The 26,520-nt window shown below is 46.0% G+C and overlaps 1 protein-coding gene across 1 annotated transcript; it reads right to left on the reverse strand.

The window, feature by feature from the left end:
* Window positions 1-382: 382 nt before the first annotated feature.
* On the reverse strand, window positions 383-26,471 carry rwdd (RWD domain containing 4). The gene is made up of 7 exons (XM_072515846.1): window positions 26,288-26,471; window positions 16,851-16,931; window positions 15,996-16,105; window positions 14,227-14,377; window positions 13,223-13,334; window positions 12,084-12,414; window positions 383-944 (listed from the first exon to the last, which is right to left on the reverse strand). Exons 1-6 carry the CDS (start codon window positions 26,309-26,311, stop codon window positions 12,353-12,355), a joined length of 540 nt encoding a protein of 179 aa, XP_072371947.1. The 5' UTR covers window positions 26,312-26,471; the 3' UTR covers window positions 383-944; window positions 12,084-12,352.
* Between the last annotated feature and the right edge of the window lie 49 nt (window positions 26,472-26,520).

Below are 26,520 nucleotides of genomic sequence, written 5' to 3' on the forward strand. Positions count from 1 at the left end.
TTTTGAAAATGTGCGCTTTGATTATTATTATATTCAGCATTTGTTATTACTGCCAATTCGGGACGGTTTTTAAAATTTGACACTAATTCCTTTGCAAAATAATTTAAGAAGATCCCATACGGAACGTTGTGGAACTCCACCAGTAACTAGCTGGCATCTAAACACCTGGGCATGCACTACTATTCATTGTTGCCTGCCAACCACTTGCCAATCTATTTTAACAATCCTCCAATCTAAATGATGGGCTTAGACTATTATGTCTATGTCAAATATGATGCTGAAATCTAATGTAGGTACCATCCAATGTCTCTCCCTTACTGCACAGTTGGCGTTTGCACATTTGGGAAATATTTCCTGCTTTTTTTAATAAGAGTCCATGCGATAACAAATATTAAAAGCTTTATTAAAATCCTAAATATTTCTGGTTGATTTCCTCATGATGGTAAGACAGGATATCAAAACGGGCAAGTGAGGGAGAGGGTACAGTCCATAATACCCTTGTTAAGATAACAAAAACAGTTAGCATGATTGCAGATAGGTCATCATCTTACCCATGCTGCTCAGGAAAATGTTGAGTCTTATAATTGAAAACATCACTTTGACAGGAGTATACTCCACAAGAAATATGTGCAATAAAGCAATCCGTTACCATGTGTCCAACTTAGGAGGAGCTCAAGTTATTCTATATTTTTATTTTGATTTGTAAGTGGACAGATCCGATTGAGTGTCATTTAGTGCATCAATTGCCATTGTGCAGCTAGACTGCAGAGTAAAAACAAAGCTCACAATGATTTCATACCAAACAGATGCTGTAATCTTTCCAAAGAAGTTTTCCACACAAACACGGGAAAATGAATGCACTCCAGCAAAATAAATTTGAAATTCTTGGTTCACATCGCTCCATAAACAGGTTACTCATCATCCTTGCTGCCAGTTTTACTCAACTGGGGGAGGAAGGAAAGAATAAAATAAATGTCATATTATTCTAATCCTAAATTAGGAAATGAAGCTAGAATATTATACGGCTTAATGAATCAATTTCCAAAACTGCTTTTAATATGTCACACGATCTCCAGATGATGAGATTCTGAATTCACTTCACTTATATCTTTCTTACAAATATAACAGCACGATTCAAGAAAATAATGGTGTTTTAAATTTATCAGAGTTCTTTGGGGGTGTAACAAATAGGCTGGATAAAGGGGAACCTGTAGATGTGGTGTCCTTGGATATCCAAAAGGCATTTGATAAGGTGCCACTTCAAAGGTTACTGCACAAGTTAAGAGCTCATGGTATTGGGGAGATATATTAGCAAGCTCAAGAGGATTGGCTAATGAACAGGAAACAGAGTCTAAGAAGGACAGGTTGCATCTAAACTGGAGAGGTATAAATATCCTGGCCGCGAGGTTTGCTAGTGTCACACGGGAGGGTTTAAACTAGTATGGTAGGGGGGTGGGCACCGGAGCAATAGTTCAGAAGGTGAAAGCATTGAGGAAGAACTAGGGAATAGGGCCAGTATGGCTCTGAGGCAGAGCAGACAGGGAGATGTTGCTGAACACAGCGGGTCTGGTGGCCTGAAGTGCATATGTTTTAATGCAAGTAGTATTACGGGTAAGGCAGATGAACTTAGAGCTTGGATTAGTACTTGGAACTATGATGTTGTTGCCATTACAGAGACCTGGTTGAGGGAAGGACAAGATTGGCAGCTAAACGTTCCAGGATTTTGATGTTTCAGGCGGGATAGAGGGGGATGTAAAAGGGGTGACGGAGTTGCGCTACTGGTTAGGGAGAATATCATAGCTGTACTATGGGAGGACACATCAGAGGGCAGTGAGGCTATATGGGTAGAGATCAGGAATAAGAAGGGTGCAGTCACAATGTTGGGGGCTTACTACAGGCCTCCCAACAGCCAGCGGGAGATAGAGGAGCAGATAGGTAGACAGATTTTGGAAAAGAGTAAAAACAACAGGGTTGTTGTGATGGGAGACTTCAACTTCCCCAATATTGACTAGGACTCACTTAGTGCTAGGGGCTTAGACGGGCCAGAGTTTGTAAGGAGCGTCCAGGAGGGCTTCTTAAAACAATATGTATACAGTCCAACTAGGGAAGGGGCTGTACTGGACCTGGTATTGGGGAATGAGCCCGGCCAGGTGGTAGAAGTTTCAGTAGGGGAGCATTTCGGGAACAGTGATCACAATTCAGTAAGTGTTAAAGTGCTGGTGGACAAGGATAAGAGTGGTCCTAGGGTGAAAGTGCTAAATTGGGGAAGGCTACTTATAACAATATTAGGCGGGAACTGAAGAACCTAGATTGGGGGCGGAAGTTTGAGGGTAAATCAACATCTGACATGTGGGAGGCTTTCTTTTTTTTTATTAAATATTTTATTGAAAATTTTTGGTCAACCAACACAGTACATTGTGCATCCTTTACACAATATTATAACAACACAAATAACAATGACCTATTTTATAAACAAAAAATGAATAAATAATAAATAACAAAAATGAAAACTAGCCCTAATTGGCAACTGCCTTATCACAAGTAACACTCTCCAAAAATATAATTTAACAGTCCAATATATAATTATCTGTAGCAACGACCTATACATACTATACAGTATATATTAACAACCCTGAGAGTCCTTCTGGTTCCTCCTCCGCCACCCCCCCCCCCCCCGATCCTGGGCTGCTGCTGCTGCCTTCTTTTTCCCATTCCGTCTATCTTTCTGCGAGGTATTCGACGAACGGTTGCCACCGCCTGGTGAACCCTTGAGCCGACCCCCTCAGGACGAACTTAATCCGCTCTAGCTTTATAAACCCCGCCATGTCATTTATCCAGGTCTCCACCCCCGGGGGCTTGGCTTCTTTCCACATTAGCAATATCCTGCGCCGGGCTACTAGGGACGCAAAGGCCAAAACATCGGCCTCTCTCGCCTCCTGCACTCCCGGCTCTTGTGCAACCCCAAATATAGCCAACCCCCAGCTTGGTTCGACCCGGACTCCTACTACTTTTGAAAGCACCTTTGTCACCCCCATCCAAAACCCCTGTAGTGCCGGGCATGACCAAAACATATGGGTATGATTCGCTGGGCTTCTCGAGCACCTCGCACACCTATCCTCCACCCCAAAAAATTTACTGAGCCGTGCTCCAGTCATATGTGCCCTGTGTAATACCTTAAACTGAATCAGGCTTAGCCTGGCACACGAGGACGACGAGTTTACCCTGCTTAGGGCATCTGCCCACAGCCCCTCCTCGATCTCCTCCCCCAGCTCTTCTTCCCATTTCCCTTTTAGTTCATCTACCATAGTCTCCCCTTCGTCCCTCATTTCCCCATATATATCTGACACCTTACCATCCCCCACCCATGTCTTTGAGATCACTCTGTCCTGCACCTCTTGTGTCGGGAGCTGCGGGAATTCCCTCACCTGTTGCCTCGCAAAAGCACTCTGTTGCATATACCTGAATGCATTCCCTTGGGGCAACCCATATTTCTCGGTCAGCGCTCCCAGACTCGCGAACTTCCCATCCACAAACAGATCTTTCAGTTGCGTTATTCCTGCTCTTTGCCACATTCCATATCCCCCATCCATTCCCCCCGGGGCAAACCTATGATTGTTTCTTATCGGGGACCCCCCCAAGGCTCCAGTCTTTCCCCTATGCCGTCTCCACTGTCCCCAAATCTTCAGTGTAGCCACCACCACCGGGCTTGTGGTGTAGTTCCTCGGTGAGAACGGCAATGGGGCTGTCACCATAGCCTGTAGGCTAGTCCCCCTACAGGACGCCCTCTCTAATCTCTTCCACGCCGCTCCCTCCTCCTCTCCCATCCACTTACTCACCATTGAAATATTAGCGGCCCAATAATACTCACTTAGGCTCGGTAGTGCCAGCCCCCCCCTATCCCTGCTACGCTGTAAGAATCCCTTCCTCACTCTCGGGGTCTTCCCGGCCCACACAAAACCCATGATGCTCTTTTCAATCCTTTTAAAAAAAGCCTTCGTGATCACCACCGGGAGGCACTGAAACACAAAGAGGAATCTCGGGAGGACCACCATCTTAACCGCCTGCACCCTCCCTGCCAGTGACAGGGATACCATATCCCATCTCTTGAAATCCTCCTCCATCTGTTCCACCAACCGCGTTAAATTTAACCTATGCAATGTGCCCCAATTCTTAGCTATCTGGATCCCCAGGTAACGAAAGTCCCTTGTTACCTTCCTCAACGGTAGGTCCTCTATTTCTCTACTCTGCTCCCCTGGATGCACCACAAACAACTCACTTTTCCCCATGTTCAATTTATACCCTGAGAAATCCCCAAACTCCCCAAGTATCCGCATTATTTCTGGCATCCCCTCCGCCTGGTCCGCCACGTTTAGTAGCAAATCGTCCGCATACAAAGATACCCGGTGTTCTTCTCCTCCCCTAAGTACTCCCCTCCACTTCTTGGAACCCCTCAACGCTATCGCCAGGGGCTCAATCGCCAGTGCAAACAATAATGGGGACAGAGGGCATCCCTGCCTTGTCCCTCTATGGAGCCTAAAATATGCAGATCCCCGTCCATTCGTGACCACGCTCGCCACTGGGGCCCTATACAACAACTGCACCCATCTAACATACCCCTCTCCAAAACCAAATCTCCTCAACACCTCCCACAAATAATCCCACTCCACTCTATCAAATGCTTTCTCGGCATCCATCGCCACTACTATCTCCGTTTCTCCCTCTGGTGGGGCCATCATCATTACCCCTAACAACCTCCGTATATTCGTGTTCAGCTGTCTCCCCTTCACAAACCCAGTTTGGTCCTCGTGGACCACCCCCGGGACACATTCCTCTATTCTCATTGCCATTACCTTGGCCAGGACCTTGGCATCTATATTTAGGAGGGAAATAGGTCTATAGGACCCGCATTGTAGCGGGTCCTTTTCCTTCTTTAAGAGAAGCGCTATCGTTGCTTCAGACATAGTCGGGGGCAGTTGTCCCCTTTCCTTTGCCTCATTAAAGGTCCTCGTCAGTACCGGGGCGAGCAAGTCCACATATTTTCTATAGAATTCGACTGGGAATCCATCCGGTCCCGGGGCCTTTCCCGCCTGCATGCTCCTAATTCCTTTCACCACTTCTTCTACCTCGATCTGTGCTCCCAGTCCCACCCTTTCCTGCTCTTCCACCTTGGGAAATTCCAGCCAATCCAAGAAGCCCATCATTCTCTCCCTCCCATCCGGGGGTTGAGCTTCATATAATTTTTTATAAAATGTCTTGAACACTCCATTCACTGTCTCCGCTCCCCGCTCCATCTCTCCTTCCTCATCCCTCACTCCCCCTATTTCCCTCGCTGCTCCCCTTTTCCTCAATTGGTGTGCCAGCAACCTGCTCGCCTTCTCCCCATATTTGTACTGTACACCCTGTGCCTTCCTCCATTGTGCCTCTGCAGTGCCTGTAGTGAGCAAGTCAAATTCTACATGTAGCCTTTGCCTTTCCCTGTACAGTCCCTCCTCCGGTGCTTCCGCATATTGTCTGTCCACCCTCAAAAGTTCTTGCAGCAACCGCTCCCGTTCCTTACTCTCCTGCTTCCCTTTATGTGCCCTTATTGATATCAGCTCCCCTCTAACCACCGCCTTCAACGCCTCCCAGACCACTCCCACCTGGACCTCCCCATTATCATTGAGTTCCAAGTACTTTTCAATGCACCCCCTCACCCTTAGACACACCCCCTCATCTGCCCATGTCCCATGTCCATTCTCCAGGGTGGGCGCCCTCCTGTTTCCTCCCCTATCTCCAAGTCCACCCAGTGTGGAGCGTGATCCGAAATGGCTATAGCCGTATACTCCGTTCCCCTCACCTTCGGGATCAATGCCCTACCCAGCACAAAAAAGTCTATTCGCGAGTAGACTTTATGGACATAGGAGAAAAACGAGAACTCCTTACTCCTAGGTCTACTAAATCTCCACGGGTCTACACCTCCCATCTGCTCCATAAAATCTTTAAGTACCTTGGCTGCTGCCGGCCTCCTTCCAGTCCTGGACTTCGACCTATCCAGCCCTGGTTCCAACACCGTATTAAAATCTCCCCCCATTATCAGCTTTCCCATCTCTAGGTCCGGAATGCGTCCTAGCATCCGCCTCATAAAATTGGCATCATCCCAGTTCGGGGCATATACGTTTACCAAAACCACCGTCTCCCCCTGTAGTTTGCCACTCACCATCACGTATCTGCCCCCGTTATCCGCCACTATAGTCTTTGCCTCGAACATTACCCGCTTCCCCACTAATATAGCCACCCCCCTGTTTTTCGCATCTAGCCCCGAATGGAACACCTGCCCCACCCATCCTTTGCGTAGCCTAACCTGGTCTATCAGTTTCAGGTGCGTTTCCTGTAACATAACCACATCTGCCTTAAGTTTCTTAAGGTGTGCGAGTACCCATGCCCTCTTTATCGGCCCGTTCAGCCCTCTCACGTTCCACGTGATCAGCCGAGTTGGGGGGCTTCCTACCCCCCCCCCCCCCTTGTCGATTAGCCATCACCTTTTTCCAGCTCCTCACCCGGTTCCCACGCAGCTGTATCTCCCCCAGGCGGTGCCCCCCCGCCCATCCTCTCCCATACCAGCAGCAGCAACCCAGTAATTCCCCCCTCCCACCCCCCCCCGGCTAGATCCCCCGCTAGCGTAATTACTCCCCCCATGTTGCTCCCAGAAGTCAGCAAACTCTGGCTGACCTCGGCTTCCCCCCGTGACCTCGGCTCGCACCGTGCGATGCCCCCTCCTTCCTGCTTCTCTCTTCCCGCCATGATTATCATAGCGCGGGAACCAAGCCCGCGCTTCTCCCTTGGCCCCACCCCCAATGGCCAACGCCCCATCTCCTCCACCTCCCCCCATCACCACCTGTGGGAGAGAGAAAAGTTACCACATCGCAGGATTAGTACATAAAACCCCTCTTTGCCCCCCACATTCGCCCCACCACTTTGTTCGAACGTTCTTTTTAATAACCCGCTCATTCCAGTTTTTCTTCCACAATAAAAGTCCACGCTTCATCCGCCGTCTCAAAGTAGTGGTGCCTCCCTCGATATGTGACCCACAGTCTTGCCGGTTGCAGCATTCCAAATTTTATCTTCTTTTTATGAAGCACCGCCTTGGCCCGATTAAAGCTCGCCCTCCTTGTTGCCACCTCCGCACTCCAGTCTTGATAAACGCGGATCACCGCGTTCTCCCATTTACTGCTCCGAGTTTTCTTCGCCCATCTAAGGACCATTTCTCCATCCTTAAAACGGAGGAATCTCACCACTATGGCTCTGGGAATTTCTCCTGCTCTCGGTCCTCGCGCCATCACTCGGTATGCTCCCTCCACCTCCAACGGACCCGCCGGGGCCTCCGCTCCCATTAACGAGTGCAGCATCGTGCTCACATATGCCCCGACGTCCGCTCCCTCCACACCTTCAGGAAGACCAAGAATCCTCAGGTTGTTCCTCCTTGCGTTGTTTTCCAGTGCCTCCAACCTTTCCACACATCGTTTCTGATGTGCCTCCTGCGTCTCCGTCTTCACCACCAGGCCCTGTATGTCGTCCTCATTCTCGGCTGCCTTTGCCTTCACGACCCGAAGCTCCCGCTCCTGGGACTTTTGTTCCTCCTTTAGCCCTTCGATCGCCTGTAGTATCGGGGCCAACAGCTCTTTCTTCATTTCCTTTTTGATCTCTTCCACACAGCATTTCAAGAACTCTTGTTGTTCAGGGCCCCATGTTAAACTGCCACCTTCCGACGCCATCTTGGTTTTTGCTTGCCTTCCTTGCCGCTGTTCTAAAGGATCCACTGCAATCTGGCCACTTTCTCCTCCTTTTTCCATCCGTATCCAGGGGGGATTCCCTTCTGGTTTACCGCACAGTGTTTTTAGCCGTCAAAATTGCCGTTGGGGCTCCTATCAAGAGCCCAAAAGTCCGTTTCACAGGGAGCTGCCGAAACGTGCGACTCAGCTGGTCATCGCCGCACCCGGAAGTCTGTGGGAGGCTTTCAAGTGTCAGTTGAAAGGAATTCAGGACAGGCATGTTCCTGTGAGGAAGGATATATTCGGCAAATTTCAGGAACCTTGGATAACGAGAGATATTGTAGGCCTCGTCAAAAAGAAAAAGGAGGCATTTGTCAGGACGAGAAGGCTGGGAACAGACAAAGCCTGTGTGGAATATAAGGAAAGTAGGAAGGAACTTAAGCAAGGAGTCAGGAGGGCTAGAAGGGGTCACGAAAAGTCATTGGCAAATAGGGTTAAGGAAATTCCCAAGGCTTTTTACATGTACATAAAACGCAAGAGGGTAGCCAGGGAAAGGGTTGGCCCACTGAAGGATAGGCAAGGGAATCTATGTGTGGAGCCAGAGGAAATGGGCGAGGTACTAAATGAATACTTTGCATCAGTATTCACCAAAGAGAAGGAATTGGTGGATGTTGAGTCTGGAGAAGGGTGTGTAGATAGCCTGGGTCACATTGAGATCCAAAAAGACGAGGTGTTGGGCGTCTTGAAAAATATTACGGTAGATAAGTCCCCAGGGCCTGATGGGATCTACCCCAGAATACTGAAAGAGGCTAGATAGGAAATTGCTGAGGCTTTGACAAAAATCTTTCGATCCTCACTGTCTTCAGGTGATGTCCCGGAGGACTGGAGAATAGCCAATGTTGTTCCTTTGTTTAAGAAGGGTAGCAAGGATAATCCAGGGAACTACAGGCCGGTGAGCCTTACGTCAGTGGTAGGGAAATTACTGGAGAGAATTCTTCGAGACAGGATCTACTCCCATTTGGAAGCAACTGGACGTATTAGTGAGAGGCAGCATGGTTTTGTGAAGGGGAGGTCGTGTCTCACTAACTTGATAGAGTTTTTCGAAGAGATCACAAAGATGGCTGATGCAGGTAGGGCAGTGGATGTTGTCTATATGGACTTCAGTAAGGCCTTTGACAAGGTCCCTCATGGTAGACTGGTACAAAAGGTGAAGTCACACGGGATCAGGGGTGAGCTGGCAAGGTGGATACAGAACTGGCTAGGTCATAGAAGGCAGAGAGTAGCAATGGAAGTGTGCTTTTCTAATTGGAGGGCTGTGACTAGTGGTGTTCCGCAGAGATCAGTGCTGGGACCTTTGCTGTTTGTAGCATATATAAATGATTTGGAGGAAAATGTAACTGGTCTGATTAGTAAGTTTGCAGACGAAACAAAGGTTGGTGGAATTGCGGATAGCGATGAGGACTGTCAGAGGATTCAGCAGGATTTAGATCGTTTGGAGACTTGGGCGGAGAGATGGCAGATGGAGTTTAATCCGGACAAATGTGAAGTAATGCATTTTGGAAGGTCTAATGCAGGTAGGGAATATACAGTGAATGGTAGAACCCTCAAGAGTATTGAAAGTCAGAGAGATCTAGGTGTACAGGTCCACAGGTCACTGAAAGGGGCAACACAGATGGAGAAGGTAGACAAGAAGGCATACGGCATGCTTGCCCTCATTGGCCGGGGCATTGAGTATAAGAATTGGCAAGTCATGTTGCAGCTGCATAGAACCTTAGTTAGGCCACACTTGGAGTATTGTGTTCAATCAGGTCGCCACACTACCAGAAGGATGTGGAGGCTTTAGAGAGGGTGCAGAAGAGATTTACCAGGATGTTGCCTGGTATGGACGGCATTAGCTATGAGGAGCGGTTGAACAAACTCGGTTTGTTCTCACTGGAATGACAGAGGTTGAGGGGCAACCTTATAAGAGGTCTACAAAATAATGAGGGGCATAGACAGAGTGGATAGTCAGAGGCTTTTCCCCAGGGTAGAGGGGTCAATTACTAGGGGGCATAGGTTTAAGGTGCGAGGGGCAAGGTTTAGAGTAGATGAGGCACGTTTTTTTACACAGAGGAAAGTGGGTGCCTGGAACTCGCTGCCGGAGGTGGTGGTGGAAGCAGGGACGATAGTGACATTTAATGGGCATCTTGACAAATACATGAATAGGATGGGAATAGAGGGATACGGACCCAGGAAGTGTAGAAGATTGTAGTTTAGTCGGGCAGCATGATCGGCACGGGCTTGGAGGGCCGAAGGGCCTGTTCCCGTGCTGTACTTTTCTTTGTTCTTTGAGTCGGGATTTTAAAAAAAATATTTCATGCGTCTTGTGCTTCGCTGGCTAGGCCAGCATTGATTGCACATCCCTAGCTGCGTCGAGAAGGTTATGGTGAGCCGCCTTCTTGAACCTTGCACGTGCGATGTAGGTACACACACGGTGCCATTAGGGAGGGAGTTCCAGGACTGTGACTCCACGACAGTGAAGGAAGAAATAGTGATATAGTTCCAAGTCAGGGTGGCGTGTGATTTGGACGGGAACTTGCAGGTGATGGTGTTCCCATGCATCTGTTGTCCTTGTTCATTTAGGTGTAGAGATCACTTGTTTGGCAGGTGCTGTCGAAGGGATCAATGAGTCATTTTGAGGTTGGCAAACTGTAGCTGGTGGAGTGCCCCATGATTCAGTATGGGGGCTTCTATTTATGATCCATATTAATGACTTGGATGAAGGAAAGACTTGGAGCCAAATTTGCTGATAGTACAATATAGGTACACGATAGGGAGGAAAGCAAGCTGCTTTCCAAGAATCTGCAGAGATAGGTTAAGTAAATGGGCAAAAAAAATGGCAGATGGAGTATCATCCAGGAAAATGAGCTTATCCACTTGACAGGAAGAGTAGAATGACAGAATATTATTTAAATGGGGAAAGACTGCAAAAAGCTTTGGTACAATGGATTGCGGTGCCCTTGTACATAATCACAAAACAATTAACATGCAGGTGCAAATAATTAGGAAGGCAAATGGAATATTAGCTTTTATTGCAAGGGGGATGAAGTATAAAAGTAGGGAAGTCTTGCTGCAACTGTACAGGACATGTCCTTAGCGGGGGCTGACAGGGTAGATGTTGGGAGGCTGTCTCCATTCGTGGGGGAATCTAGAACTAGGGGACACAGTTTGGGAATAATTCTCTACCAAAGACAGCAGTGGAGGCTGGGTCATTGAATATATTCAACGCTGAGGTGGACAGATTTGTGATTGTCAAGGCAGCGAAAAGTTATGAGAGATAGAAATGGAATTAAGGCCACAAGCAGGAGGCGGCACGGTGGCGTAGCACTGTTGTTTCACGGCGCTGAGGACCTGGGTTCGATTCCAGCCTTGGGTCACTGTCCGTGTGGAGTTTGCACACTCTCCCTGAATCTGCGTGGGTCTCACCCCCACAACTCAAAGATGTGCAGGGTAGGTAGATTGGCCACGCTAAATTGCCCCTCAATTGTAAAATAAAAGGAATTGGGTACTCTAAATTTATATATTAAAAAAAAAAGAAATACAGCTATGACTTTTTTCACATGGCGGGACTGAATGGGCCACTCATGCTCACATTTCCTATCAGTGATACAGTAAGCCATTGGACTTGCTATAAACAACCTTCTTTACATAAATCTTTCAATTTGTAATTATTGTTAACCCTGAACTTCCTTCTTGCAGTTTCAGACTGCCATTTAAAAAGGAAAATCAGCAATGCCCTCTTTTGCATTCCCCCAAATCAGTGGCTCTAATTCGAATACATAAAATGGAGCTTCATGAAATGAGTTAAGATAAAAGTAGAGAGAAGTTGGAGCATGGTACTGGACATTATTGCGAAAGGTGAAGTCACTGAGAAGTGTCACTTGTCAAAAGTAAGTTATTAGCGGGGGGGGGGGGGGGGGGGGGCGGGGGATTTTTTTTTTTTTAAAAAAAGGTAATTGTGGGACTTGGGAACAATATTGAAAAGAACTTTGGGGAGGGCAAGTGACCAAAAGTGAAATTATGGTGAGGTGGGAAGGAATGAAGGAATTAGCACGTTGATGGGGTGAGGTGTACTGCAACCAGGGACTCAAATCGCACATGTGATGGATTCCATTCCAAATAATATACAAATTGACAATTTAGCCAGCCTTCACTGCAAAGTCAAATTTTAATGGATAAAACATCACTCATGCAGAGTCAGTTGAGTACATCTTACAGTTAGCTCAATTGGCAAAATCTGCTCTGCACTCTGTGGGTGCGGGAAAACGGTTTTGGAATTTTTAAAAGATTACTTACATGCTGTATGCGCCAGAACAAAGTCATCCATCGAGCATCGGCAGATTGTATTTGAGAGAAAGTGAAAATAACTCGTTAGCAACCGAAATGCTTCAAATCAATTTACAAATCCAACACTTTAGCTTTTAAGGGCAAGATGGTTTCCTTTAAATCTTTCAAAAACAATTACAACTGCAATCAGATCTGATGAAGTTTCTGTGCACTAAAATACAGTCAGGCTCTTACCAGGTATTATGTGCCTCAAATCTTTGAGCTTCACAAAAACAATATCAAAGTTTTACCTTTATGACATCCACCCAATTCCACCCTCGTGGCAATTCGCCTCTGTTATCTGGTGGAGAAATCAAAAAAGTCCTGAGCACAAGATTCAAAGAGAGCATTTGGTTCTTTCACACCACTCTCCCCTGGACTATTGACCCTGGATTCCATTCAACTCTAGGCTCTGATTCACGTGTGAACCTTCAGCAGTGAGCGCCAGTTCAGCTACTTGACTTCGGAAGCATCAAAACCAAGACCAGCTGTGGCTTCACCAAACATCTCTCGTCAGCAGGGATTAACAATGAGTGGAGACGGGGGCCCAGTTCACCTTCCCAAACACAGCCGGGCCAATTTAATAGTGCAATGGACAAGAAGTATTTCCCAGAGATCCAAATCTTTAAGCCATGTCAAGCTATTGACAGGGATGTTTAATACCTTGGTAATGTGAATCATTTCTGTTTCTGTGGGAGCTGTGAGAGAGGTTATTTAAAAGGAAACTAGAGCAAGAGGGAAATTAAGTAGCATCAAGCTGCTCAAGAAGATGACGGCTTTGCTACTGAACCAATGATCTGAAGAGTGAGTTAAATCTAACCATGGCAGCCGAGGAATTCAAATCCCATTATTAAAATAAATCAAGAACTAAAACAAACGTGACCATCAAGCTACAGAAATTTGGTTAAAACCCATCTGCTCCATAATGCCCTTGTCACAAGATAATGATTGTAAGTGAGGAGAAAAGGTGCATCCAGAATACCATATACCAATACATCTTCGCCACACGTGTTTGCATTGCCAAGGAAGTGGAAAAGATACACAGCCCAAAGCTTCATACATTTGGATGCACACAACAGTTACTAAGTCTTCAAAGCACTATTCCAAACCTGTCTTATCAGCCAATTTCTTCTTTTGGGATTTTGACAGCTGTTCTTTTTTCTCCTTTTTCTTAGCCACAGAAGAATTCGAAATTACAGTATTTTCAGTCAGTGATGCGGTCTGTAAGAAACCCCCCCAAAAAAATACATTGGCATAAATTCAACACTACACAAATCGTTTTTAACCTCTTCTATAACAAGAACATATAGCTACAAGAATAGTTCCTCTACACTAGAAACAAAGAATTATTTTATCTCTGGAAACAGCTGACTGAACACCAATCATTCAATTAAATGATCCATGAAAGATCCTGTGGAGCAAAATGAGCGGAGGCATTCTTTTCCTGCTCAACATTCATCCCTTCAAACTGCTCATAACTTACATCAATACTGTTTAAGGACTTTGTTGCATTCAAATTGGGCGCTATTTCCTAAATTACAACAGTGACCCTCCACCTCAAAAGGATGTCGCTGGAAAGGAAGCGATTTGGGGAATTCCAAGGTCACGAATGGCAGTCTCTGAATGTTTTTCATGTTAAAATGGCCTTTTGGCTAAGATCAAGTGTAGTGAGGTCAGGTGTAATGCCTGGATCTGGTATGTCTCTCTTGTGGGGACCATGAATTGGATTCAATTTGAATTAGATTTTGGAGCAGGCAAGGAGCTGGATTAGGGGTTTGCCCCTGTCCATACTCTGGCTTTGTAACTGTGATAAAGTAATCAAAAAATAAATAAAATGGGAGCTAACTTGGTTTCAACCTGCACCTAGAAGAGGAGACCAACAAAAGATGACATTCGAGATCCAAAAAGGTTTAAAACCCATGGAGGTATTTCAAAACAAATTAAATGTCAATATCTATTCAACTATGAACATGGATGCAGTTACCTTGTATTGCAGTTGCATTGTCACACTTTAAATGATTCGATCCAAAATGCAGCATTTTAAGCAAAATAGAACATTGCTAGCAATTAAGCATCTCTTTAAAGTTAAAGCATTCTTTGATATCAGACTTACCATTGCACCAACTACTGGGTGGTGGTTTTCCATGAGCTGCTCTTGATTCTCTTTAGCCCATTCAAACAGTGTGTACACCATGGCAGTCCCCAGGTTTGCTTCAACCTGTTCTTGCAGCTTGCCGATTATATTTTGCTTTATTGATGAAGAACTGAAGAGCACACAAAACATACACCAAAAAATACATCATCAGATGGTTTAGCAAACTGAGGAACGTCAGCTTTACTGAAAAATACATGATACCCGTTCTTTACCAGCTAATTGGAACCTAAAGTATTCGGTGGAACATGGATCATTAACAATAGAATCATTGAAGACAAAGCAGTCTTTAATTTTGGATTGGGATGGGGGAAAAAAGATTTTAAATCAAAACTTCATGGTTACGCCACAATGGACATGAGGTAAAAGTGTGGGAATTATGTTATTTTCAAAATTATTTATTTGTTAGTTTGCATCAGCTTCTTTGTTTAGGCTTTCTTTCATAGGTTGGCTCTGAGACACCTTTCTGGGATAGTCATCAAAAATATGTGAAGTCTGGCATTACAGAATAGTTACAGCACAGGAGACAGCCCTTCAGCCCATCTTGTCTGCGCCAGCTCTCCATAGGAGCACCTTACCCATCACCACTCCTCTTTCTTCTCCTCATAGCCATGCACATTCTTTCTAATCAGATCACAAATCAGTTCCCTCTCAACAGGTCCAGACACTTCCCATGATTTAGGCACCTTCACACCCAGGTCACTCTGCTCCTGCACGCCCTTAGGGGGCATAACCTCAAAATAAGGGGAAGTAGATTTAGGACTGAGTTTAGGAGGAATTTCTTCACCCAAAGGGTTGTGAATCTATGGAATTCCTTGCCCACTGAAGCAGTTGAGGCTCCTTCATTAAATGTTTTCAAGATAAAGATAGATAGTTTTTTGATGAATAAAGGGTGGGAAAGTGGAGCTGATTCCACAAAAGATCAGCCATGATCTCATTGAATGGCGGAGCAGGCTCGAAGGGCCAGATGGCCTACTCCTGCTCCTTGTTCTTAGAATTACCCATTATTCTATATTGTCCCTCTGTATTATTCCTACCAAAATGAATCGCTTCAAAGTTCTCTGCATTAAATTTAATCTGCCACCCGTCCGTCCATTCCAGCAACATGTCTATGTCCTCTTGAAGTTTTACACTATCCACCTCACAGCTCGCCATTACTTCTGAGTTTGTGTCAGGTGCAAATTATGAAATTGTTCCCTTTACACCAAGGTCTAGGACTAGGTCAATAATATATATCAGGACGAGTAAGGGTCCCAACACTGATCTCTGGGGGAAACTCCACGACAAACATTCCTCCAGTCCGAAAAATATTCATTAACCAAGACGGTATTGTCAACTTCATATCCTGTTCTTATCCAGGTTGCTCCTGTCCTTTTTATTTAACAAGCTACAATTTTGTCCACAAGTCTGTTGTGCGAATACCTTCTGGATGTTCATGTACACCACACCAACAGCATTACCCTCATCAGCCACCTCTGTTGCCTTATTAAAAAACTCCCAAAAGTTAGTTAAACATGATTTGCCTTACGAATGTGAATTTAGACAAAACCAAACTGAAGAAGTTCTCTTATCAAAAGATGTGCTTAATGCAATTTTCCAAGTACAGAGCACTTGTATTCAAAGATTACAGTTTGAATTTAATTTACAAATCAATTAGCGATCTCTTTAAAATTGCAAGGAGGACAAAAACTAATCTGACATTTTCTGCCAAATAGGGTTGGAACTCTTACATGCTATTGTTGAAGAATGCGTTCAACGATATGTTTGGGGGCAATTCTGGATACATTTCAGGCCATGAGATTTCTAGCAGGAAGGCTTTTGGGTCGCCACGGTTACCTACCTAAAATAAAGGAGAAAAGCAACAAAAATGAAAAGAATGTCAAAAGCATTACTGGCAGAGAAGGGAAGACATTCGAAATACTACACTTAGAAATTCGAAGACAGCATACTGCCGTCTATTGAATACATTGTTGAATGTTTGAAGGCGGTATATCGAATCCTCTCTCTGGTCATTTATTTTGCAACTGTCATTACGCCAAGTCAAAAGAAGCTTCCCTCTTTAAGGAAACAATGGCAGGGAGAGGGTGGAATTTCAACTTTGTTGCCCAAATGGCAACGCGGTGGAGCAGATCGACCCCAGTATATGAGCAAATTGCTTCACCAGGTTTGCCGCTCTGGTGACAATTTTCAAATTTATCCCCAGTGTGATTCAAACAGTTGTGCAAACTTCCCATGGCAAGTTTTGAAAAAACAAATACATGTTTTGAGAAGCAATGAAAACTGCAATAAACCTGCACTCAAAATTATCCAGGAGGAAGATAATGCCGCTGCCCCCAACAATCACAACCTGGCATCAAGATCATACCGATGACAGAACATTGTGCCTTTTGGTTTTCTATAATTCGGATCACATGTAAATGCTACAGGGAAACGCTGTTGCTGCAAGTGAGTTAATCCTGAATGCACCTGCATCGCTCACATACAATCCAAAGGTATAATACCCTGAAGTGCAAAAATGTTAACATCCTCATCAATGCAAACTTCCACCAACCAACCGCATTTGTATCAAATGTACTGTAACTCACCCTATATTGAAAAGATGCTGGGCAAAGTTCCTTAAAACATTCATCTCCTTCATAAATGGAGCGAAGGGCTTCAAGCTCCATCTGAGAATCAAACCAGAACCAGTTGTAATGTGATGAAAGTGGAGAGGAAAGCACTTTATTTTTTAAATGTAATCTCTTGGCACGCTTATGATTACATACTCACATTCGATGAAGCAGATTAAGTTAGATGTGTGTTTAAAGAATGCTAGCACAAGCAAGATAACAAGTTTTGATGAAAGGTCAATGACCTGGAACATTAATTGTTCCTCCCGAAACAGTTATTGCCCGGCCTGATGGGTATTTCTAGCATGTTTCTGTTTTTATTACTGATTGTCAGCAAGTATTGTATTTTTTTTGTATCACAAAGTTTCCTGCATATGCAAGAGCAATATCATCAAGAAACGCCTGAAGGCACTGGATACTTTAAAAAAAGGTTTGGGCCCCGACAACCTTCTGGCAATAGTATTGAAGATTTGTGCTCCAGAAGGGGTTTCACCTCCATCTTCCATTTGTGTTCCAGTACAGCTACACTACTGGTGTCAACCCAATGTGGAAAGATTGCTCAGGAATGTTCTCTACACAAAAGCAAGCAAAATCCAACCCAGCCAATTACCACCCCATCAGTCTACCCTCAATCATCAAAGTGATGGCAGGTATCATCGACAGCGCTATCAAGCGGCACTTGTTTAGCAATATCCTGCTCACTGATGCTCAGTTTGGCTTCCACCAGGATCACTCAGCTCCTAACCATATTACAGCCTTGGTCCAAACATAGACAAAAGAGCTGAACTCCGGAGGTGAGGTGAGAGTGACTGCCCTTGACATCAAGGCAGTATTTAACTGAGTGTAGCATCAAGAAGTGCTAGCAAACCTGAAGTCAATGGGAATCATGGAAGATTTCTCACTGGTTGGAGGCATATCTAACACAAATGGAAGATGGTTGTGGTGATTGGAAGTCAATCATTTCAGCCCTGGGACATCATTACAGGAGTTCCTCAGGGTAGTGTCCTAGACACAACCATCTTCAGCTGCTTCATCAATGACTTTCCGTCCATCATGAGGACAGAAGTGGGGATGTTCACTGATGACTGCACAATGTTCAGCACCATTCTTGGCTCCTCAGGTACTGAAGCAAGAACTGGCTAACATTATGGCTTGGACCGAGAAGCGGTGAGTTACATTCATGCCACACAACTGCCAGGTAATGACCATCTCCATCAAGAGAGATTCCAACCTCCTCGCCTTAATATTCAATGGGTCTACAGGAATAGTGCCAGAAGACTGGAGGAGAGCAAATGTTTTCCCCTTGTTCAAGAAGGGGAGTAGAGACAACCCCTGTAACTATAGACCAGTGAGCCTTACTTCTGTTGTGGGCAAAGTCTTGGAAAGGTTTATAAAAGATAGGATGTATAATCATCTGGAAAGGAATAATTTGATTAGAGATAGTCAGCACGGTTTTGTGAAGGGTAGGTCGTGCCTCACAAACGTTATTGAGTTCTTTGAGAAGGTGACCAAACAGGTGAATGAGGGTAAAGCAGTTGATGTGGTGTAAATGGATTTCAGTAAAGCGTTTGATAAGGTTCCCCACGGTAGGCTATTGCAGAAAATACAGAGGCATGGGATACAGGGTGATCTAGCAGTTTGGATCTGAAATTGGCTAGCTGGAAGAAAACAAAGGGTGGTGGTTGATGGGAAATGTTCAGACTGGAGTCCAGTTACTAGTGGTGTACCACAAGGATCTGTTTTGGGGCCACTGCTGATTGTCATTTTTATAAATGACCTGGAGGAGAGTGTAGAAGGATGGGTGAGTAAATTTGCAGATGACACGAAAGTTGGTGGAGTTGTGGACAATGCGGAAGGATGTTACAAGTTACAGAGGGACATAGGTAAGCTGCAGCGCTGGGCTGAGAGGTGGCAAATGGAGTTTAATGCAGAAAAGTGTGAGGTGATTCATTTTGGAAGGAATAACAGGAAGACAGAGTACTGGGCTAATGGTAAGATTCTTGGTAGGGTGGATGAGCAGAGAGATCTTGGTGTCCATGTACATAGATCCCTGAAAGTTGCCACCCTGGTTGAGAGGGTTGTTAAGAAGGCGTACGGTGTGTTCGCTTTTATTGGTAGAGGGATTGAGTTTCGGAGCCATGAGGTCATGTTGCAGCTGTACAAAACTCTGGTGCGGCCGCATTTGGAGTATTGCGTGCAATTCTGGTTGCCGCATTATAGGAAGGATGTGGAAACATTGGAAAGGGTGCAGAGGAGATTTACCAGAATGTTGCCTGGTATGGAGGGAAGATCCTATGAGGGAAGGCTGAGGGACTCATAGATTATCATAGAATTTACAGTGCAGAAGGAGGCCATTCGGCCCATCGAGTCTGCACCGGCTCTTTGAAAGAGCACCCTACCCAAGGCCACACCCTATCCCCATAACCCAGTAACCCCACCCAACACTAAGGGCAATTTTGGACACTAAGGGCAATTTAGCATGGTCAATCCACCTAACCTGCACATCTTTGGACTGTGGGAGGAAACCGGAGCACCCGGAGGAAACCCACGCACACACGGGGAGGATGTGCAGACTCCGCACAGACAGTGACCCAAGCCGGAATCGAACCTGCGACCCTGGAGCTGTGAAGCAATTGCGCTATCCACAAGGCTACCGTGCTGCCCGGTAGCACGGTAGACTTGAGGCTGTTTTCGTTAGAGAGAAGGTTAAGAGGTGACTTAATTGAGGCATACAAGATGGTCAGAGGATTAGATAGGGTGGACAGTGAGAGCCTTTTTCCTCGGATGCTGATGTCTAGCACAAGGGGACATAGCTTTAAATTGAGGGGAGATAGATATAGGACAGATGTCAAAGGTAGGTTCTTTACTCAGAGAGTAGTAAGGGCGTGGAATGCCCTATCTGCAACAGTAGTGGACTCGCCAACATTAAGGGCATTCAAATGGTCATTGGATAGACATATGGACGATAAGGGAATAGTGTAGATGGGCTTTAGAGTGGTTTCACAGGTCGGCGCAACATCGAGGGCCGAAGGGCCTGTACTGCGCTGTTATGTTCTATGTAAGCAATTACCATCGCTGAATCCCCACTATGAACACCCTGGGTTACCACTGACCAGAACTGAATCGGACCAGCCATATAAATACTGTGGCTAATACGGCAGGTCAGAGGCTGTGAATTCTGTGGAGAGTAACTCATCTCCTGACTCCACAAAATCTGTCAGCCACACACAAGTCAGGAGTGTGATGGAAAACTTTCCACTTGCCTGGATGAATGCAGCACCAACACTCAACAGGTTCAACACCATCCAGGACAAAGCAGCCCATGGGAAGTGTTCAGACTGGAGTCCAGTTACTCGTGGTGTACCACAAGGATCTGTTTTGGGGCCACTGCTGTTTGTCATTTTTATAAATGACCTGGAGGAGGGCGTAGAAGGATGGGTGAGTAAATTTGCAGATGACACTAAAGTTGGTGCAGTTGTGGACAGTGCGGAAGGATGTTACAAGTTACAGAGGGACATAGATAAGCTGCAGCTCTGGGCTGAGAGGTGGCAAATGGCGTTTAATGCAGAAAAGTGTGAGGTGATTCATTTTGGAAGGAATAACAGGAAGACAGAGTACTGGGCTAATGGTAAGATTCTTGGTAGGGTGGATGAGCAGAGAGATCTTGGTGTCCATGTACATAGATCCCTGAAAGTTGCCACCCTGGTTGAGAGGGTTGTTAAGAAGGCGTACGGTGTGTTCGCTTTTATTGGTAGAGGGATTGAGTTTCGGAGCCATGAGGTCATGTTGCAGCTGTACAAAACTCTGGTGCGGCCGCATTTGGAGTATTGCGTGCAATTCTGGTTGCCGCATTATAGGAAGGATGTGGAAACATTGGAAAGGGTGCAGAGGAGATTTACCAGAATGTTGCCTGGTATGGAGGGAAGATCCTATGAGGGAAGGCTGAGGGACTCATAGATTATCATAGAATTTACAGTGCAGAAGGAGGCCATTCGGCCCATCGAGTCTGCACCGGCTCTTTGAAAGAGCACCCTACCCAAGGCCACACCCTATCCCCATAACCCAGTAACCCCACCCAACACTAAGGGCAATTTTGGACACTAAGGGCAATTTAGCATGGTCAATCCACCTAACCTGCACATCTTTGGACTGTGGGAGGAAACAGGAGCACCCGGAGGAAACCCACGCACACACGGGGAGGATGTGCAGACTCCGCACAGACAGTGACCCAAGCCGGAATCGAACCTGCGACCCTGGAGCTGTGAAGCAATTGCGCTATCCACAAGGCTACCGTGCTGCCCGGTAGCACGGTAGACTTGAGGCTGTTTTCGTTAGAGAGAAGAAGGTTAAGAGGTGACTTAATTGAGGCATACAAGATGGTCAGAGGATTAGATAGGGTGGACAGTGAGAGCCTTTTTCCTCGGATGCTGATGTCTAGCACAAGGGGACATAGCTTTAAATTGAGGGGAGATAGATATAGGACAGATGTCAAAGGTAGGTTCTTTACTCAGAGAGTAGTAAGGGCGTGGAATGCCCTATCTGCAACAGTAGTGGACTCGCCAACATTAAGGGCATTCAAATGGTCATTGGATAGACATATGGACGATAAGGGAATAGTGTAGATGGGCTTTAGAGTAGTTTCACAGGTCGGCGCAACATCGAGGGCCGAAGGGCCTGTACTGCGCTGTTATGTTCTATGTAAGCAATTACCATCGCTGAATCCCCACTATGAACACCCTGGGTTACCACTGACCAGAACTGAATCGGACCAGCCATATAAATACTGTGGCTAATACAGCAGGTCAGAGGCTGTGAATTCTGTGGAGAGTAACTCATCTCCTGACTCCACAAAATCTGTCAGCCACACACAAGTCAGGAGTGTGATGGAAAACTTTCCACTTGCCTGGATGAATGCAGCACCAACACTCAACAGGTTCAACACCATCCAGGACAAAGCAGCCCATGGGAAGTGTTCAAACTGGAGTCCAGTTACTCGTGGTGTACCACAAGGATCTGTTTTGGGGCCACTGCTGTTTGTCATTTTTATAAATGACCTGGAGGAGGGCGTAGAAGGATGGGTGAGTAAATTTGCAGATGACACTAAAGTTGGTGCAGTTGTGGACAGTGCGGAAGGATGTTACAAGTTACAGAGGGACATAGATAAGCTGCAGCTCTGGGCTGAGAGGTGGCAAATGGCGTTTAATGCAGAAAAGTGTGAGGTGATTCATTTTGGAAGGAATAACAGGAAGACAGAGTACTGGGCTAATGGTAAGATTCTTGGCAGTGTGGATGAGCAGAGAGATCTCGGTGTCCATGTACATAGATCCCTGAAAGTTGCCACTCAGGTTGAGAGGGTTGTTAAGAAGGTGTACGGTGTGTTAGCTTTTATTGGTAGAGGGATTGAGTTTCGGAGCCATGAGGTCATGTTGCAGCTGTACAAAACTCTGGTGCGGCCGCATTTGGAGTATTGCGTGCAATTCTGGTCGTCGCATTATAGGAAGAATGTGGAAGCATTGGAAAGGGTGCAGTGATTTACCAGAATGTTGCCTGGTATGGAGGGAAGATCTTATGAGGAAAGGCTGAGGGACTTGAGGCTATTTTTGTTAGAGAGAAGAAGGTTAAGAGGTGACTTAATTGAGACATACAAGATGATCAGAAGATTGGATAGGGTGGACAGTGAGAGCCTTTTTCCTTGGATGGTGATGTCGTGAACAACTTCATAGCTTTAAATTGAGGGGAGATAGATATAGGACAGATGTCAGAGGTAGGTTCTTTATTCAGAGAGTAATAAGGGCGTGGAATGCCCTGCCTGCAACAGTAGTGGACTCGCCAACACTAAGGGCATTCAAATGGTCATTGGATAGACATATGGACGATAAGGGAATAGTGTAGATGGGCTTTAGAGTGGTTTCACAGGTCGGCGCAACATCGAGGGCCGAAGGGCCTGTACTGCGCTGTAATGTTCTATGTTCTATTTTATTGCCACCCCATCCACCACCGTAAACATTCACTCCCTCCACCTCTGAAACACAGTGGCAGCACGGTGTACCAGCTACAAGATGCACTGCAGAAACTCACCAAGGCTCCTTTGCCACCAAGGCTCCTTTGGCATAACCTTCTAACCCAAGAAGGGCAACAGATGCATGGGACACCACTACCACCTGCAAGTCCCCTTTCAAGCCACATGCCATCCTTACTTGAAACTACACCGCTGTTCCTTCACTATCATTGAGTCAAAATCCTGGAACTTCCTTCCTAACAGCACTGCAGGTGCACCTATACCGCATGACTGAAGTTGTTCATTGTAGCAGCTCACTACCACCTTCCCAAGAGCAGTTACGGAGGGGAAATAAATGCTGGCCTTGCCAGAATTGCCTACATTCCGTTAAAGAATAAGAAATGTAGATTTTCTGGAACCCTCAAATACAGAATGCAGTTTAATGGATCCTTCACTTCAGGAATTGGGCAAAGATACTGCAGAAAATGAAAGAGTTAAGTTAACTAAATTTTCATGTAATCCAATCAATTGTTGATAGGTTTAGAAAAATTGCAGACAACACACAGAAGACTAAGGTTCCCAGAAGTTAAAGATCCTCTAGGGAACAGTGACCACAGTATGATAGAATTCAAGATTCAGCTTGGGGCAAGAAAGTGGAGTTCGACACTAGCTTTCCGGAATTAAACAAAGGGAATTCATAGGCACGAGGACAGATTTGGTCCGAGTGGGCTGGAAGGTTAAAAGATAGGACAGCTGATGAGCAGTGGCAGTTATTTAAGGAGATACTCAATTCTTCACAACTAAAATATATTCAGGGTGGCACGGCAGCGCAGTGGCTAGCACTGATGTCTCACGGCGCTGAGGACCCGGGTTCGACCCTGGCCCCGGTTCACTGTCTGTGTGGAATTTGCACATTCCCCCAGTATTTGTGTGGGCCTCACCTCCACAACCCAAAGATGTGCAGGCTAGGTGGATTGGCCACGCTAAATTGGAAAAAAAAAATTGGGTACTCTAAATTTAAAAAGAAAAAAAAACTAAAATATATTCCAGAGGAAGTAAGATGGTAAGAGGGGTAAAAATCATCCAAAAGACCACAAGACATAGGAGCAGAATTAGGCCATTATGCCCATCAAGTCTTCTCCGCCATTCAATCATGACTGATATGTTTCTCATTCCCATTCTCCTACCTTCTCCCCATCACCCTGATCCATGGGTTAACAAGGTCAAGGACAATATAAAGACAAAAACTAAAGTATACCAAGTTGCAAAGGCCAGTGGCAGGCTGGAAGTTTGGAAAATATTCAAACATAAACAAAGGGTTACTAAAAAGGAATAAAAAGAGTCAAGATGAATTACGAAAGAAAACTGGGTGGCAGAGTGGTTAGCATTGCTGCCTCGTGGCACGGAGGACCTGGGTTCGATCCCGGCCCGTGTGGAGTTTGCACATTCTCCCAGTGTCTGCATGGTCTCATCCCCATAACCAAAAGATGTGCAGGGTAGATGAACTGGCCCTTAATTGGAAAAAAAGATTGGGTACTCTAAATTTATTTTTAAATTACTGAAGAAAACTGGCACAAAGTATCAAAAAAAGATAGCAAAAGCTTCTATAAGTGCATGGGTGGGAGGATAAGCTGTGGGGAGGGTGCAGAAATCCTTCAGTGTGATTTGGACAAGTTGAGTGAGTGGGCAAATGAATGGCAGATGCAGTATAATTTGGATAAATGCGAAGTTATCCACTTTGGTAGCACAAATGAGATGGAACAATATTATCTGAATGGCCATAAATTAGGAGAGGAGAATGTGCAATGAGACCTGGGTGTCCTCGTACACCAGTCACTGAAGGTAATCATGCAGGTACAGCAGGTGGTAAAGAAGGCAAATGGCATTCTGGCCTTCATTGCAAGAGGATTAGAGTACAGGAGCAGGGATGTCTTGTCGCAATTATACTGGGACTTGGTGAGGGCACAGCTGGAATATGTTTATATTCAGTTTTGGTCTCCTTATCTGAGGAAGGATGTTCTTGCTCTAGAGGCAGTGCAGCAAAGGTTTGCCAGACTGATTCCTGGGATGGCAGGACTGATGTATGGGGAGAGATTGAATCGGTCCTTTTAAACCCACTTCTTGTTATGACCAAGAACACACACCAGCGCCTATACCTCCTCAGGAAATTAGGCATCCCTACAATGACTCTTGCCAATTTCTACAGATGTGCCATAGAAAGCATCCTATCAGGTTATATCACAGCTTAGTATGGTAACTGCTCAGCCCAAGCCCATAGGAAACTACAGAGTCGTGAACAGCCCAGTCAATCACGTGAGCCTGCCTCCCATCCATTGACGGTCTACACCTCCCGCTGCCTTTGGAAAGCAGGTAGCATGATCAAAGACGCCTCCCACCTGGGTTATTCTCTCTTCCATCGGGCAGAATATACAAAAGTTTGAGACATGCACCACTAGATTCAACAACATCTTCTTCCCCGGTGTAACCAGACTCCTGAATGGTCCTCTTATGGGTTGAACTGATCTTTCTACTAATCTTCTCTATAGTTGTAGCACTACATCCTGTACGCTTCACCCAATGTCTATGTTTATGTATATTCATTATGTATGCTCATCAGTGTTTCCTCCCAGTCCAAAGATGCGCAGGTTAGGTGGATTGGCCATGCTAAATTGCCCTTAAGTGTCTAAACGGTTAGGTGGGGTTACGGGGACAGGGTGGAGGCATGGTCTTAAGTAGAGTGCTCTTTCCAAAGTCCGCTGCAGACCTGATGAGCCGAGTGGCCACCTTCTGCACTCTAAATTCTCTGGTTCTATGTTTTCATGTATGGAGCAATCTGTCTGGACTGTACGCAGAATACTTTTCAATGTACCTCAGTGCACATGACAATAAATCTAAATCTATGTGTGAAAGATACTTCCACAGTGGTATCAAGTAGGAGGTTTCAGGATTTCAACTCAGGAATAAAGAAGGATCAGCAATCTATTTCCATTCAAAGGATTATATTCACAGATTTACTCTGGAAATTCAATGGGACAAATTCATTGCATTACCCCAACTCCAGAGCAGCGCTTGTACGCAGACGACAGTAAGAGTTACCAGGTCAAATCACAGCCTGAAAACCCTACCAGCCCAATCCTCCCCCCTATCCCACACTGTCAGAGTTGTCAATCTACTCCTGCTCTTCATGGTGAGGAATAAGAAAGTCTGTGTTCACGCTCCTGGCTGATGCCCAGCAGCAGCTTCATCAGTTCCAGATGTTTGCCCAGGTGATGAATGCTGCCTCCGTTCGGAGCCCCCTATGAAAGCCGCGGGGGGGGGGGGGGGGGGGGAGGGTGCTGAGCCGTCCCCACCCCCCAGGAGGAGCAGCCCCGCCGCCGTCCTCGACCCACAGGTTCCTGCCTCCGGCCCGGCTCACCGTCTGCTCCTCGTTGGCCGTCATCGCAGCTACCCCCGGACGGTCGGGTGGGTATAATTCACGCTGCCAGCCTTAACATCGAGCGGCCTCCATCCAAGCCCCGCACTCCAATCCCGAGGCACAGAGCAACCACCCCGCTGCCGTTAAACCTTGCCTGCCCACGCCGGCACCTCCCCGCCCCCCGCTCAACTCCGACCCCTCACTCAATGACCTCCCACACCATTGGTCGGGAC

Source organism: Scyliorhinus torazame, chromosome 9, assembly GCF_047496885.1.
Source record: "Scyliorhinus torazame isolate Kashiwa2021f chromosome 9, sScyTor2.1, whole genome shotgun sequence".
In the NCBI taxonomy this organism is placed as follows: domain Eukaryota; kingdom Metazoa; phylum Chordata; class Chondrichthyes; order Carcharhiniformes; family Scyliorhinidae; genus Scyliorhinus; species Scyliorhinus torazame.